The following is a 14,737-nucleotide window of genomic DNA, read 5'->3' on the forward strand; positions in this document are numbered from 1 at the left end:
TCAATCACTAAATTTGTGTTAATATACTTGGATGGTTAAGTGAGTCCTCTGATATGTTGAGTACTTTGATATTCTCTATTCTACAGTCCCTCTGATAATCTAGGCTCATAGAGAATGTTAATGCATCTATTCAATGCTCACAAAGAATGCTAATGCACATATATAGTGCTCACAGAGAATGTTAATGCACCTTTTCAATGCTCACAAAGAATGTTTATGCACCTCTATTCAATACTCAAAAAGAATGAATATGAACATATTTTGTGGTCATGGAGAATTCAACTGCTATTGTAACAAAAGTCACCATATGACATATTAAGAGCTATTTTTTTCCCTTCAAAAATTTGAATATGAGTTATTCAATCAATTTGAATACAAGTAATTCAATTTGCTTTCATTTGTGGATTTCTTTGAAAATCTACATTTTGATTTGGTTTTTGAAATTTGGTTGATCTGTGGCTTTCTCTATTTGTATTTTGATTGGCTCACAATTGATGAAGTGATTTCTCCAAGAAAATTTTGAACTGTGATGCATTAATTATTTAATTTGAATGGATTGAGCTCACATCTCTCCATATTTATGATGCAAGTACTCCAGTCAGGTTATCGAGCACTCCAAAAAAATTTATTATTACAAATTGTCATCAATTGGATGGCTTCCAAAAGAAATGCTTATATATTTTTATTTGTAATGGTATTGGAAGTTGAACAAGGGTACATGAGTTATTACTTACAAACCAAGTAATGAAGTATGTTTTGTCCATGTGTTTGGTCAACTTGTTTTATAAGAACCAATTTCTCCAACATTGTCACATATGCAAAACAACCATAAAATAAACGAAAAACTAAAATTTGAAAAGTCAAATGTCGACTACATTTGATAAGCACTTATTCCCATTTCATCAAAGTTGAAATATTAATTACAACAACATTCAAACAAATCACAAAGATGAAACATGTCATCATAAATATTATAATTTTAGACATAATTAATTTCATTTGTTGCTAATACAAGTTGTCCACATGTCGGAGCTACAAAAACGTAAGATATTGAAATGTACATATAACACGTCGATTTTCTGTCACAAACTATGTTGACCTATACATCGAACATAAGCATATCATTAGTACATCATATGATATTAATCATAAGATAACATAAAACATACAAATAACATGTCATCGAACCTTAGTGTTCATTTGCATATAGCCCAATCTCCAAGCTATCAAAATAATGTCCATCTGCTATCATGAGAAGAAAGAATGGTCTAGGCACTTTTACTGCCCAACCATGGAGTGGTTAGCTCCTCGAGGTTCTCTAGTTAAAAAGAACTACTTGACCCTAGCATGAGTAGGCTAGCAACTTAGCACAGTTGGATTGGAAAAATCAGGTGCAACCGAGTGATTTAATCTACTTACACCTATGTCTAGTAGATACATTCACAAGGATATGGAAGAGGGAATTTTTTTTTTTAATAATAACCAATGCATTTCAATCATATGCATAATATTTTACCAAGCTTGGCCAAGCATCATGAACCAGTTTAATGTAAAAGATTGGTAGGCAATAAGCAAAGAATAACCAAAATCATCATTCATTATCCATTTAACTACCCTACTCTTTTGATCCACATTTAGCACCCCTCCTAAAAGCAAATTTTCATTTCCCATATATATATATATATATATATATATATATATATATATATATATATATATATGAAGGTAAACTAGTAAATATCTCACTCCTGTGATAACCTTTGAGATCTTGAATATATATAAATACTAAAGCTTTTTTTAATATAAACAAATCTATCAGTTCCATTGATAAATGAGAAAAATTAAAAATCAAGAAATATTGAGTAACCCCAATAGTACTTATGCTCTCAAGAATAAGTAAACAATAAGACAAATTTAATTTAACTTGGTTTGATTTCTCATACATGGTTTGCAATTCAAATTTAGTTAAATTTTTCTACAGGTTTAGGAAATTTCTACATAGTTTACTTACTAATTCTAGTGTATTTTCTTAAGGGAGGTGATCATCCAATTATAGTATATATTTAAAACAAAACTTTATAAAGTTGTATCTTGTAAAAATATTTACGTTTTGCTAATACTCACAAGAAAATGATTAAATTTTTAATCAAATTTAATAATTGCATGATGTAATTTGTCTGGAACGAAACCAAAAGTCCATATATATAAAAAGTGAAGGAAGTCTCTAAAATTAAAAACCAAATTAGTTACAACTAAAATACAGATAAGATATTTCATGAAGAAACTAATAATATAAGGGTACGGCTTGATGAATTGTAAACTCAATGCTTAAAAATATTTTTTTAAAAGAATCGGCAACTATAGAAGAAACTTATCAAGGCTAAGGTATGGGAAAAATTCTAGCTATCAAAACCTTGAGCAACCAAGAAAACAAGATGCAAGAACTTTGTATAACGTTCACTGCTGTAACAAAGGATAATGATCAAATAAACCAAAAAAGAGGAGCCGCTCCATGTCTTTCCAAGAAGAGGAATACATTCTTAAGGTTCATGAGGCAAATGGCTTGGTGAAATATTTTCATTTTGCTTAAATCATGGACTGAATCAAGAGAGAAAATACCTGGTAAGATGTAAATTGAAAAGGATAAAAATGAAATTGGGGAAAAATCATATGAATGAAAGATATTCAGCAGAAACAAAAACACCAATGTTATCCTCTAAGCTAGGAGTAAGAACTAGTTGTCTATTAGCTATCAGCTAAGGTGAAATTTGCAGAAGAAAACAATTCCATGGCTAGTTGATCCCATACTTGGTAAATGAATTTGTATTAACAAAAGATACTCATACATTAACAAAGATAGTCAGCAGCCTTCCACATTGAAACTAAGTATTTATGGCTAGAAAAGAAGGTTCTAGCTTCATAATTTTTTCTCCTAATGTTTGTTTATCTTGACTAAATAAATGGACACAGTTTGTACAAAATGCCATACTAATTTGTCAACACACTCATCATTAATTTAAAATAAAATAAGATAATAATAAAGAACATGGATGTCTTGGGAAAATGTGAAGTCCCACAAGCTGCTCTTCTAAATCAATTTCCTCCCTCCAGCCACAATTTTCCTATCACTTTTCTATTTCCTTGTTTCAAAACTTCTACCATCTTCCTCTTGTTGGAAAATCAGTGAGCTCTTAATGCCCAAGAAGATGTCCTCTTCTCTCCAGATTGATGCCTCTTATCAAAATATCGTCCCCCCATCCTTTTCTACTGCCAAATCGATAGCATATACTTACACTTGGCTAAATAAATATTTTAAAACTTAGAGTTCTATTAAAGACAACTACATCTTAGTCAAGACCACTACAATCTGTTATTTAAAAATTTTGAAAACTATTAAATACTAATAAATTTCTCAACCAATTATACCATTTCAAATCTAACTTCAAATTATTAATTGGAAATTAAGTAAGAGTATAATTATTATTTAAAATCTGAACTATAATTTTTCATAAAACAATAAATAGTTCTTCTAAATTTTTAAATAAAAAATCCACACATTATTTTTTCTTTTAATCGTATTTGTTTTAAATTTCACATTTGAAGTAGCTTTGAAAGAAAAAGATAATAGATTTAAAGAAATTAAATATCTACTAATAGATTTGATTAAATTAAATATTTACATGTGTGTGTGTGCTTACACCATGAGAATTCCAGACCAACCTTACGGAGGAGCTAAACTCCTCTACCTTAACCACTCTTTTGTCTTCAATACCTGCACACTCACAAACTTGACATCATCCATTGAGCCAGTAATGACATCACCGTGATAAATAATTAACATCTAACATATGTATTTTAAACATTCAAAATACATCATCAAATATAAATATGTAAATGAAACCATAATTTTTAACCATTATGTCACAAACCATAAAGTCGAACATAAAACAACATCACGATATCGATACCATCTAATATCAATGACTAATAAAGTCTAAATAAAAATATAAAGGTATTTGACTCAAGTTGAGTCATTCATAGTCTTAGTCAAAAAGCCAATCAACATAATAAATCCAAATAAAAAGCATGTCAAAATTTGAGTCATGACATCCCTCCCCACTAGGAAGAGACATCGTCCTGATGTCCATCAATATCCAATGTTCAACATAACATAAAGTAACTGTATTAGCAATAAAAAGCACTAATCTAAGTAAAAAGATGTGGAAAGGACTGATGCATATCATCAACATCCTCTCACGTAGCACTGTCAACATAAAATTGGTTCCATTGGACCTTATACTATAGAATGTCCCTATCATGCACACAGATAGTGTGCTCATCCACGAGATGGGTAGGTAACACCTGCACCACCTCCAGATCTTGAACTTGCAAAGAACGCCAATCAAGAATATGAGATGCATCAGGATGATATGGCTTCAACAATGAAACATGAAAAACATTATGGGTATGGGCTAGAGCTGGTGGTAGAGCAAGTCGATAAGCCACAAGATTTATGACCTCCAAAACATCAAAAGATCCAACATATCTCAGCGCAAGCTTAGAAGACTTTTCGAAAGAGATTGAACTCTTATACAGACGCACACGCAGGAAAACCTTGTCCCCAACCTGAAACTGTCTAAAAGCACGCTTCTTATCTGCATAACTCTTCTTCCTTTCTACAACTTCCTTCAAGTGAGTATGAATTATAACCATCTATTCTTCCATCTCCCTAAGCATCTTAGGACCAATCACAATTCAATCCTCCACTCTATCCCAACTGATAGGTGTGTGACATTTATGCCCATAAAGTGCCTCAAAAGGAGCCATTCCAAAAGATGCATGATAAAAATTATTATAAGAAAACTCAACCAAAGGTAGGTATTCTTCCCACTTATACCGATGATCCATGTAATACATATGAAGTAAATCCTCTACAACCTGATTTACCCTCTCTGTATGTCCATTAGTCTGTGGGTGATAAGCAATGCTAAAATTTAACTAAGTCTCCAATGAAGCATTCAAAGGCATCCATAACCTTGATGTCATTCTTGTGTCCCTATCAGAGATGGTAGTCTTAGGTACACCATGTAACCTAAATACCTCTTGCACAAACTTCTTGGCCAATGCCAATGATCCATCCTTCAAAATCCGTAGTATAAAATGTGCAACCTTGGTCAATTTATCGACCACAACTAATATAACATCATGCCTCTGCCTAGTCAAACGTAAAACCTATATAAAATCCATAGAAATCACTTACCATTTGTACTCTAGTATGTCATGAGGATACAACAATCCTACCGGATGAATATGCTTAGCCTTAACTTCCTAGCACTCTAAACACTGAGCAACAAAAGCAGTCACATCATGCTTTAACCCTGGCCAAAAATAAAGTGACCTCATATCTTCAACCATCTTAGTCACTCTAGGGTGACCCAAATAAGGAGTACTGTGCATTTCCTCCATTACAATTTTCCTCAACCTTGCACGATTGGGAATATACATACAACCCTAAAATCTCATAAGACTGTCTATGTCAAAACTATATCCATAAAAATGGTGATCAGATGGATCAGTCTGCAATGTAGTTTTAACCATCTCATAATGGTCATCACCTGCGAAGTTTTCAACAACATGCTCTTTCAATCATGTTCTAGTAGTAGATATAGTAGATATATGCCTTCTCCTAATGAGAGCATCAACCACCCTGTTCTCTTTACCCTTAATGTACTCAATACCAAAATCATACTCACTGAGGAATTTGAGCCAACACCTCTGTCTGACATTCAAATTTGGTTTAGTAAAGATGTATCTCAAACCCATGTGATCTATTTACAACTCAAACGGTTTACCAACAAGATCCTATAATCAATGCATAGATGCAAGGTTACCATAACGAATAGATATCCACTTCCACGGATAGATGAGCTTTTTGATCAAATGAAGGGAGCTAAGGTGTTTTCAAAGATAGATCTATGATCTAGGTATCATCAACTTAGAATCAAGGATGAAGACATAGCTAAGACAACTTTCAAGACACGGTATGGGCACTATGAATTCGTAGTTTTTCCTTTTGGTCTTATGAATGCACCTGTGACATTCATGAATCTAATGAATAGTGTGTTTTGAGATTGTCTGGATAAGTTTGTTGAAATCTTCATTGATGACATTCTAATTTATTCAAAAACTACGAAGGACCATGAGGAACACTTGTGTATTGTCTTGCAGCGCCTTCATGATAGGAAGTTGTATGCGAAGCTTATCAAGTGTACTTTTTATCAAAAAAAAATTCACTACCTTGGACACATCATCACTACTGATGGAGTTCCAATGTATCCTTCCAAGATTAGGGCTATTCTTGAATGGCCAGTTCCTCAGAATGTGAGTGAAATTCAAAGTTTCATGGGTTTGGCAGGCTATTATCAAAAATTCGTAGAGGGATTTTTAAAAATTACAGCACTTATTACCTCACTAGAATGGAAAGGGAAGAGATATTTGTGGACTGGTGAGTACGAGAGGGCTTTTCAGTTGTTGAAACATAAGCTCACCTTTGCTCCTATTCTTGTGATTCCCGATCCTAACGAGCATTTCACTGTGATAACTGATGCTTCAGGTGATGGTTAGGTGAAGTGTTGATGCAAGAAGATAGAGTTGTAGCTTATGAGTCCCACAAGCTAAAGCAGCATGAGGTAAACTATGCACCTCAGATCTTGAGTTGGCTGCCATTGTTCATGCGATGCAGAAGTTGAGGCATTATCTTATTGGTAACCTTGTTTAACATCATATAATCAATGCATAGACGCAAGGTTCCATCCTTTTTCTTTACAAAAATGACTAGTGCTCCCCACAGTGACACGCTTGGATGAATAAACCCTTTGTCCAACAACTCTTGCAATTGAACCTTAGAGTTCTATTAAAGACAACATCTTAGTCAAGACCACTACAATCTGTTATTTAAATTTTTTGAAAACTATTAAATACTAATAAATTTCTCAACCAACTATACCATTTCAAATCTAACTTAAAATTATTAATTGAAAATTGAGTGAGGGTATAATTGTTATTTAAAATCTGAATTATAATTTGTCATAAAACAATAAACAATTCTACTAAATTTTTAAAGAAACAATCTACACATTATTTTTTCTTTTAATCATATTTGTTTTAAATTTCGCATTTGAAGTAGCTTTGAAAACAAAAGATAATAGATTTAATGAAATTAAATATCTACTAATAGATTTAATGAAATTAAATATCTACATGTGTGTGTGTGTGTGTGTGTGCGCGCGCGCGCGCTTACACCATGAGAATTCCAGACCAACCCTGCCAAGGAGCTAAACTCCTCTACCTCAACCACTCTTTCGTCTTCAATACCTACACACTCACAAACTCGGCATCATCCATTGAGTCAGTAACGACATCACCATGATAAGTAATTAACATCTAACATATGTATTTTAAACATTCAAAATACATCATCAGATATAAATATGTAAATGAAACCATAGTTTTTAACCATTATGTTACAAACCATAAAGTTGAACATAAAACAACATCACAATATCGACAGCAAGTAAAATTTATCCATCTAATATCATCGACTAATAAAGTCTAAACAAAAATATAAAGGTATTCGACTCAAGTCAAGTCATTAATAGTCTTAGTCAAAAAGTCAATCAACAACATAAGTCCAAATAAAAAGCATGTCGAAATTTGAGTCGTGACAGTAATGGTATTGGAAGTTGAACAAGGGTACATGAGTTATTACTTACATACCAAGTAATGGAGTATGTTTTGTCCATTTGTTTGGTCAATTTGTTTTGTAAAAGGAAAAAAATATATATATAATATTTTGTACACGTTTTTATATATTGTGCACAAAATACTTTAATTTATGAAAACTAACATCTTATTTCTTTTATTTTGGAGTATACAATGAATGCACCTCATCCACACCTTGTTTCATTTTTGTTAAATCAAAGATACATGCAATATAAATTTGTTCATGATTTATTTTCTTGTAAATATTGATAAGTAAATTTTATGTTCAATTGATAGACTATATTGATAAAATAATTTGACTAAAGAATTATAACTATCGTCACAACAATCGATACGTGATCAACTACCTATCCCCTATTGAGAACACTTGTGCTCGTGTTTTGTAGTTACGTTGCCATTTTTTCCAATTTATTACCAATTTTTCTCATTCAAATCTTTGATAACCAAGCACTTCTAATGTTAAAATTGTCATAGAAGTTTTATTCTTTTTCCATGTTTAGGAGTGGTCCAAAAAATTGAACATCAAAATATATTAAATGTTAAAAAATCAATTGAAGCATCTATGATACTTCATTGCTCCACTTGGTAGAAGAAGAAAAAGAGACATTGATGTCAACAAATTTGAATAGTTTTTTATTGTTTACTAAATCCTACTTAAAATGTGAGTTGTTTTGTGAATGTCTTTATATTTGTTTTTCTATGATTTATTTATTTATTTTTTCGTTCTTTTCAACATGTGGATCATAAAGAACAAATTGTGAAAATTTAAGGAAAAATATTGTGTTTTTGAATTTTTTGAATTTTAGTGAAACGTGCATTTTGAATGGAGAATAGTTATGTCAATGTCACACATAATTCAATCATTTGCATTATTGTAATTACAAAAGAGATTAATAATTATTTTTTAAAAATAAGAATAATAATTTATTCAAGTAATTATTACTATTCTTCTTCTTTTCTTTAAATTAGAGTATATTATGAATTGTATATCTTTTATAAGTGAACAATATATATACTTTCCGTAACTTAATTTAATTTTAAAAAAAATTGTTCTAATGATTTAAATGTACAATTGATTTCAAACATGTTATATTAAATTTATCTTAGTTCAATTCTATATTATTATTATTTAATAATATTTAACTATTTCCACAAAACTTATGTGTACATAGCTCATGTACTTGTAGATGAACCATGATCTTGAACTCTTGTGGAGTCACTAACTGGTAATATGACGTGATAAGAAGAATAAGTGCAAAATAATTTCCTCTAGATCTACATACAATTTTTTATTTTTTATTTTTATCGGTAAATGGTCGAAGCTTAGAGTAATTATTATTATTTGTTGAAATTAATAATTATTGTATGTTAAGCGAAGGTAGATTCGAACCCAAGACCTCTTACATGAGAAGCTCACAAGTTACCGTTGCATTGTAGGCCTTTGCCTAAATCATATACAATATTAACTTGATATACAATAAATGGTTTTAAGATATCAAGATTTCAAAAACTCATGTTCATATAACCTTTGATAGTCCAAAATAGATTATAATAATTCAAAGAAACCAAAATTTATAAAAATAATTCTTAAAAAAATATACTATATTATAAAATATAATGATAATGTAGTTCAGTGCGCTCAGGCTGGAGTAGTACTGGGATGGGTGACCTCCCGGGAAGTCTCGGTGCTTCACCCGTGTGAGCATCACCTAGATCCAATGAGTGCTAAGTGTTCCATTTATTCTGATGAGAGATGGATTCATGTTGAATCACTACTTATGAAACATGAGTCAATGAGTTTGACTCAAAATCACATGATAACAATATCACAATGTGTAAACACTTATTTTTTTATTTTTTCATATACTTGATCATAAACTTATAAAATTGATTATAAACTTATAAAATTAGATTAAGACTTTCTTCCAGCGCCTCTTAGTGGTGCAAGTGCTAGTATTATTCAGTTTATTAAACATAACATGAGTTTTTTCCATAGTCTGCAATATGATTCATTAGTTTCCACAGCATCTAAAATATGCAATACAAGTTTTATCAGAAAAGAAGTCCCGATAATCAAAATAAACCCCACAAAAAGGGTGAATGGCAACACAGAACGCAAAGAGCGAGCAGGAACTTATGAATTTTTCAATGGTGTTGCTTGAAATGCAAAATCAGAAGGGTATTCAGTGGGAAACCCAACAAAAAATTCAATCACCGGGCACGATTATTTTGCACAATGCCGCAGCCTGCTACTTTGATGTATGCTCAGCTTACAGCGTATTCAGAAACATCGAGATTACAAATTTGGTAATAATCAGGGTTAAAATCATTCCCTGAAAAACATGTTTCAAACATCATTGAACTGTGAAGCAAGAAATATGCAAAATGCAGTTCAAGATCTTCAGCAGGAGGAGGATTCATATAAACACTACACAAGTATCGAAGTCACAAGAAGAGGGCAGATTTAGTGCCGTTAATATAATCAGATTATGTAGAGAAGGAAAGCTTAAGGAAGCCATAGCCATTTTGCGGCAGGAATATGTAGAACTCAATACGGTTGTTTTTGCGTCGCTGTTGCAGGCATGTGGAAAGATCAAAGCCTTAAAACAGGGTAAGTATGTACATACTCACATCATTAAAATTGGATTCAGTCCTGATACATTCCTCTGGAATAATGTTCTCTATATGTATGCAAAATGTGGAAATTTAAAGGATGCGCGAAGAGTGTTTGATAAAATGCGTCACCGAAGTATCGTCTCCTGGACTTCAATGATCACTGCTTATAGTCAAGGCAGGAAAGCAGACGAAGCCCTCGATCTTTTCGATCAAATGCAGCATGAAGGCATGGAACCAAATCATTATACTTATTCTAGCATCATTAAGGCTTGTGCTAGCCTTGGTGAACAGGCTCTGAACCGTGGAAGACATGTCCATGATCTGATTCTTAGGGCTGGATTTGAATTAGATGTGGTTGTTATGAATGCATTGGTTGATATGTACGCGAAATGTGGCTCGATCTGGGATGCACGCCAAGTGTTTGACAAAATGTCTGAACGGAATGTGGTTTCATGGAATTCTATGATAGTGGGATATTGCCAGAAGGGAAATGTCGGGGAGGCAATGGAACTGTTTTCACGGATGCCCGAATCAGATCTATACTCTTTGAATGCAATGATTGCGGGCTTGGCACAGAATGGGTTCGAAGATGAGGCATTGAAGTTTTATGTTCAAATGCAAGAGGCGGGTATGAAACCAGACAAATTTACCTTCTCGAGTGTATTAAGGGCTTGTACAAGTCTAGCTGCATTGGAACATGGAAAGCAGATTCATGGACACATTATTGTAACTGGGCTCGAGTCGGACATCACCGGAGTTACTGCCCTTGTTGATATGTATGCCAAATGCACGAGTTTAGGAGAGGCGCAGAAATTGTTCAGTAAAATGTCAAGCCAAGGTTCGCTGTCTGATAGGGAGGCAACTGCAATATGCGACTCCAGATATACCCATGAGGCTATGGAGTTTGACTCTGGTAAGGATAAACCGAATATTGGCTCATGGAATGCCATGGTTGCAGGATATACTCAAAATGGATGTGCTGACAAGGCTTTGCTTCTGTTTCATCAAATGCAACAGGAAAACCTAGAGCCAGACCATTTTACCTTTGGTAGTGTTTTAAGGGCATGCATTAGTGTACTGGATGTAGAAAAGGGGAAGCAGGTACATAATTGCATCATTAAGACTGGATATGAAGCTGATATCATTGTGGGAAGTGCTCTTGTTGATATGTATGCCAAATGCAAGATTATGACAGATGCATGCAAAGTGTTTGATGCCCTTTTTGAAAGAGACACAATCACATGGACTATTATAATTGTTGGGTGTGCTCAGCATGGGTGGAATAAAGCCGCCCTTCAATATTTTGGAGAAATGCTACGAAGAGGTATAAAATCAGATCAGTTCACCGTTGCCAGTGCTCTTAGTGCGTGTGCCAATGTGGCAGCTTTGGAACAGGGCAAACAAGTTCATACTCACTTAATATTAAGTGGTTTTGAATCAAATGTTATTGCAGGGAGTGCACTTATTGACATGTACACAAAATGTGGGAGTATGGCGGATGCACACATGGCGACTGATGAAATACATAGCCAAAATTATGCCTTGCAACCTATCATGGTTGCAGGATACTCTCAACGTGGACAAGGCGATGTGGTTGTAGGGAGTGCCCTTGTTGACATGTACTCCAAGTGTGGGGATTTGGAAAATGCATACACAATATTTGGAAAATTGCGTGAACGCGATGTGGTTTCATGGACTTCAATGATCGGAGGATTAGCTCAGCATGGACGAGGAATGGAAGCACTTCAACTTTTTCAGCAAATGTTACAGACAGACGTAAAGCCAAATTCAATCACCTTTGTAGGTGTTCTTTCAGCTTGCAGTCATTCTGGTTTAGTGGATGAAGGACTCCACTATTTTGATATCATGAGTAAAGAATATGGAATTACTCCAAGAAAAGAACATTATTCCTGCCTTGTTGACCTTTTTGGCCGTGCTGGCTGCCTTCAGGAGGCACATGATTTTATTAGTAGAATGCCAGTTGAAGCTGATGCTTCAATATGGAGCAACTTTCTTGGTGCTTGCAGAGTGCATGGAAATATGGATTTAGGCAAACATGCTGCAGAGTGCCTTCTTAAGATGAACGAGCATGATGCATCAACTTATGTGGTATTGGCAAATATATATGCAGCAGTGGGCAGGTGGGATGATGCTGCCAAAATAAGGAGTATGATGCAAGAGAGGGGCATCAAGAAGAAACCTGGATATAGCTGGATTGAGATCAGGAACCAGATACACACATTCGTGGTGGGAGACATGGCACATCCACAAAATGAGAAGATACATGGTAATCTAGATTCAATTGATGTGCAGATAAATCAAACAGGGTTTATACCCAATTCAAATATTTTTTTGTATGGTGTGGAGGACTAGTACCTCATTTTCTACTGCGATATGAATAAGTTTTCCATTGAGTTTTAACCCCAATCACAACTCCTGAAATAATGATATTTATTTTACTTAGTGTGTGGCGTGATCTTTCTCACTGCTCAACTTGATGTTCAGCTCCGGAATATCTTCAAGAGGAATAGTTTATAGGGAGGCTGATCATTTGTATCATTTAAGAATGGACAATTTTCTTACTTGAGGTTTATTGGTGAAAGGAATCAGCAGTACTAACAAGTTTTGGCCTTGTATTTTACTCCTAACAGATTAATGTGACATGAGATTTTCAAGGGTAAACATTTTTTTTGAATCTATCTGGATTCAACTGTGAACTTCTGATTGTTGAATTCTGTGTGTTACCTTTGAAACTCTTCTTCACGGAATAAAGAGATTACCTGTGGTTCGATTACATAATAGATTTTAGAAATATCGACCCTGGTGCAGGTGACTATTTGGAACCATACTGCCATGGAACACAATTCTAATTTGACAATTTTATCATGCCATTTCTAGAGAGAAGTTGTTCGCAGAAAAAAATAGTGATCGTGCCCACTTTGCTAGCTATAACTCCCAGTTGAGTATACAGGAACCATGCATTGAGCTCTAAAGACAAATAAAAATGATTTGTCCATAGAATTGAAATAGCCCAGGTCTATGGCTCTTTCTTTATTAGCATGCCTACATAGTACATATAATATGTTGACCGCACATGTATCTTCAGTTGGAAGATAGAAGTGTTGAGTGCTGTCATTGATGGCCAAGAATATGCTTTTGGCAAAATATATAACTGATCAGAGAAAGCAGCAGGAGAAAGAAGTCTAGAGTTAATGGTTGAGAAGCCCACCGACATACACTCTAGCACACCCACGTTAGCACAAGAGGTTAGATATGGATTACAGCTGATCCAAATCATCAATGTGGTGAGTCACCAGCACACCCACGTTGGCACAAGAGGTTAGATATGGATTACAGCTGATCCAAATCATCAATGTGGTGAGTCACCAACAACGTGACAGAAGATAAAAGATTAACGGTGCAAGCAAGCAAGGACAACAAGCCACCATAGGCTCACGAAGAGATTAGAAACTCTACAACCTAGACGCTAAGTGTAGGGTTCACAGGTCCTCTATGAACAGGGCTAGCTTGGAATTCAAATTTTGAATTCAATAATGAGCGGGATAATTCGATTATGTGTAAATGTGCCCTGACATCAATAGAATGATATATGCATCAAGTATCAAAAAGCAAGATAGAGTTGTCAAGAGTGATTGACTACTACTGAAGAAGAAGACAGGAGAGAACAAAGAGTTGAGAAGAGAAAATCCAATTGAAGCAAGTGCAATAGAGGGAGAAGAGAACAGTAATGAACTGTTATAGGCAACCCAAGAAGAGGTGAGAACAAATCACCAAGCGAGCAAGGAAGATCAGTGCATCTTCAGATGAGGCATAGCAGAGATCTACACGACAAGCTAGTGTCACATTTAAGTCAAACACTTAGTATGCATTCTTACCATTGCATCTATTTGTATGCTCCTAACAAGGGAAGCTTCATCAAGAAGCTTATAGTAAAATCCTTTAACAAGGTGTCTCTCAGAAGGAGACTTGTAAATCCTCTAACCAAGTAGCTTTTAACAAAGCTTTTGTAACCCTAATAGATTGCAAACATTCCTTAACAGGACACACTTTCAAAAGAAGCACTTGTAGCTCTTAATAGGGCACCCCTTTACATGCATTATAAAGGTTACTGGGTACATTATCCCCTTAGTGGTTTTCATCCTTACATTGAGGGTTTCCATGTACAAAATATGTGTCAACTTGATGAATGCTTTTGTGTGTGAGTTAACTTGTTTTTATCTTACTGCATTTATCTTATTTTTTAATGTAAAGTAGGTTTTGTTAAAGTTAGTAGCAAGAATCATAAGAATACTCGGTTTTGCAAATGGTACTAATTCAA

At 34.1% G+C, this 14,737-nt stretch overlaps 1 protein-coding gene and 1 pseudogene across 3 annotated transcripts; one reads left to right on the top strand and one right to left on the bottom strand.

Annotated features, from left to right (window-relative positions):
- Positions 1–4,299: 4,299 nt before the first annotated feature.
- LOC149559299 (uncharacterized) lies at positions 4,300–4,713 on the bottom strand. Its single transcript, XM_089831336.1, has one exon. The coding sequence runs from the start codon at positions 4,711–4,713 to the stop codon at positions 4,300–4,302; it is 414 nt and encodes a 137-aa protein (XP_089687462.1).
- Positions 4,714–9,723: 5,010 nt separating this feature from the next.
- LOC149559300 (pentatricopeptide repeat-containing protein At4g08210 pseudogene) lies at positions 9,724–13,080 on the top strand (annotated as a pseudogene). 2 transcript variants are annotated; one of them, XR_016365135.1, is made up of 2 exons: positions 10,258–10,393; positions 10,495–13,080. The product of XR_016365135.1 is annotated as a pentatricopeptide repeat-containing protein At4g08210 pseudogene, transcript variant X2 (transcript). The 2 variants fall into 2 exon arrangements; XR_016365134.1 differs by having other exon boundaries at positions 9,724–13,080.
- Positions 13,081–14,737: the final 1,657 nt, after the last annotated feature.

The sequence above is a fragment of the Cupressus sempervirens genome, chromosome 5, assembly GCF_028749045.1.
Source record: "Cupressus sempervirens isolate cs-2001-9-10 chromosome 5, ASM2874904v1, whole genome shotgun sequence".
Taxonomy (NCBI): Eukaryota; Viridiplantae; Streptophyta; class Pinopsida; order Cupressales; family Cupressaceae; genus Cupressus; species Cupressus sempervirens.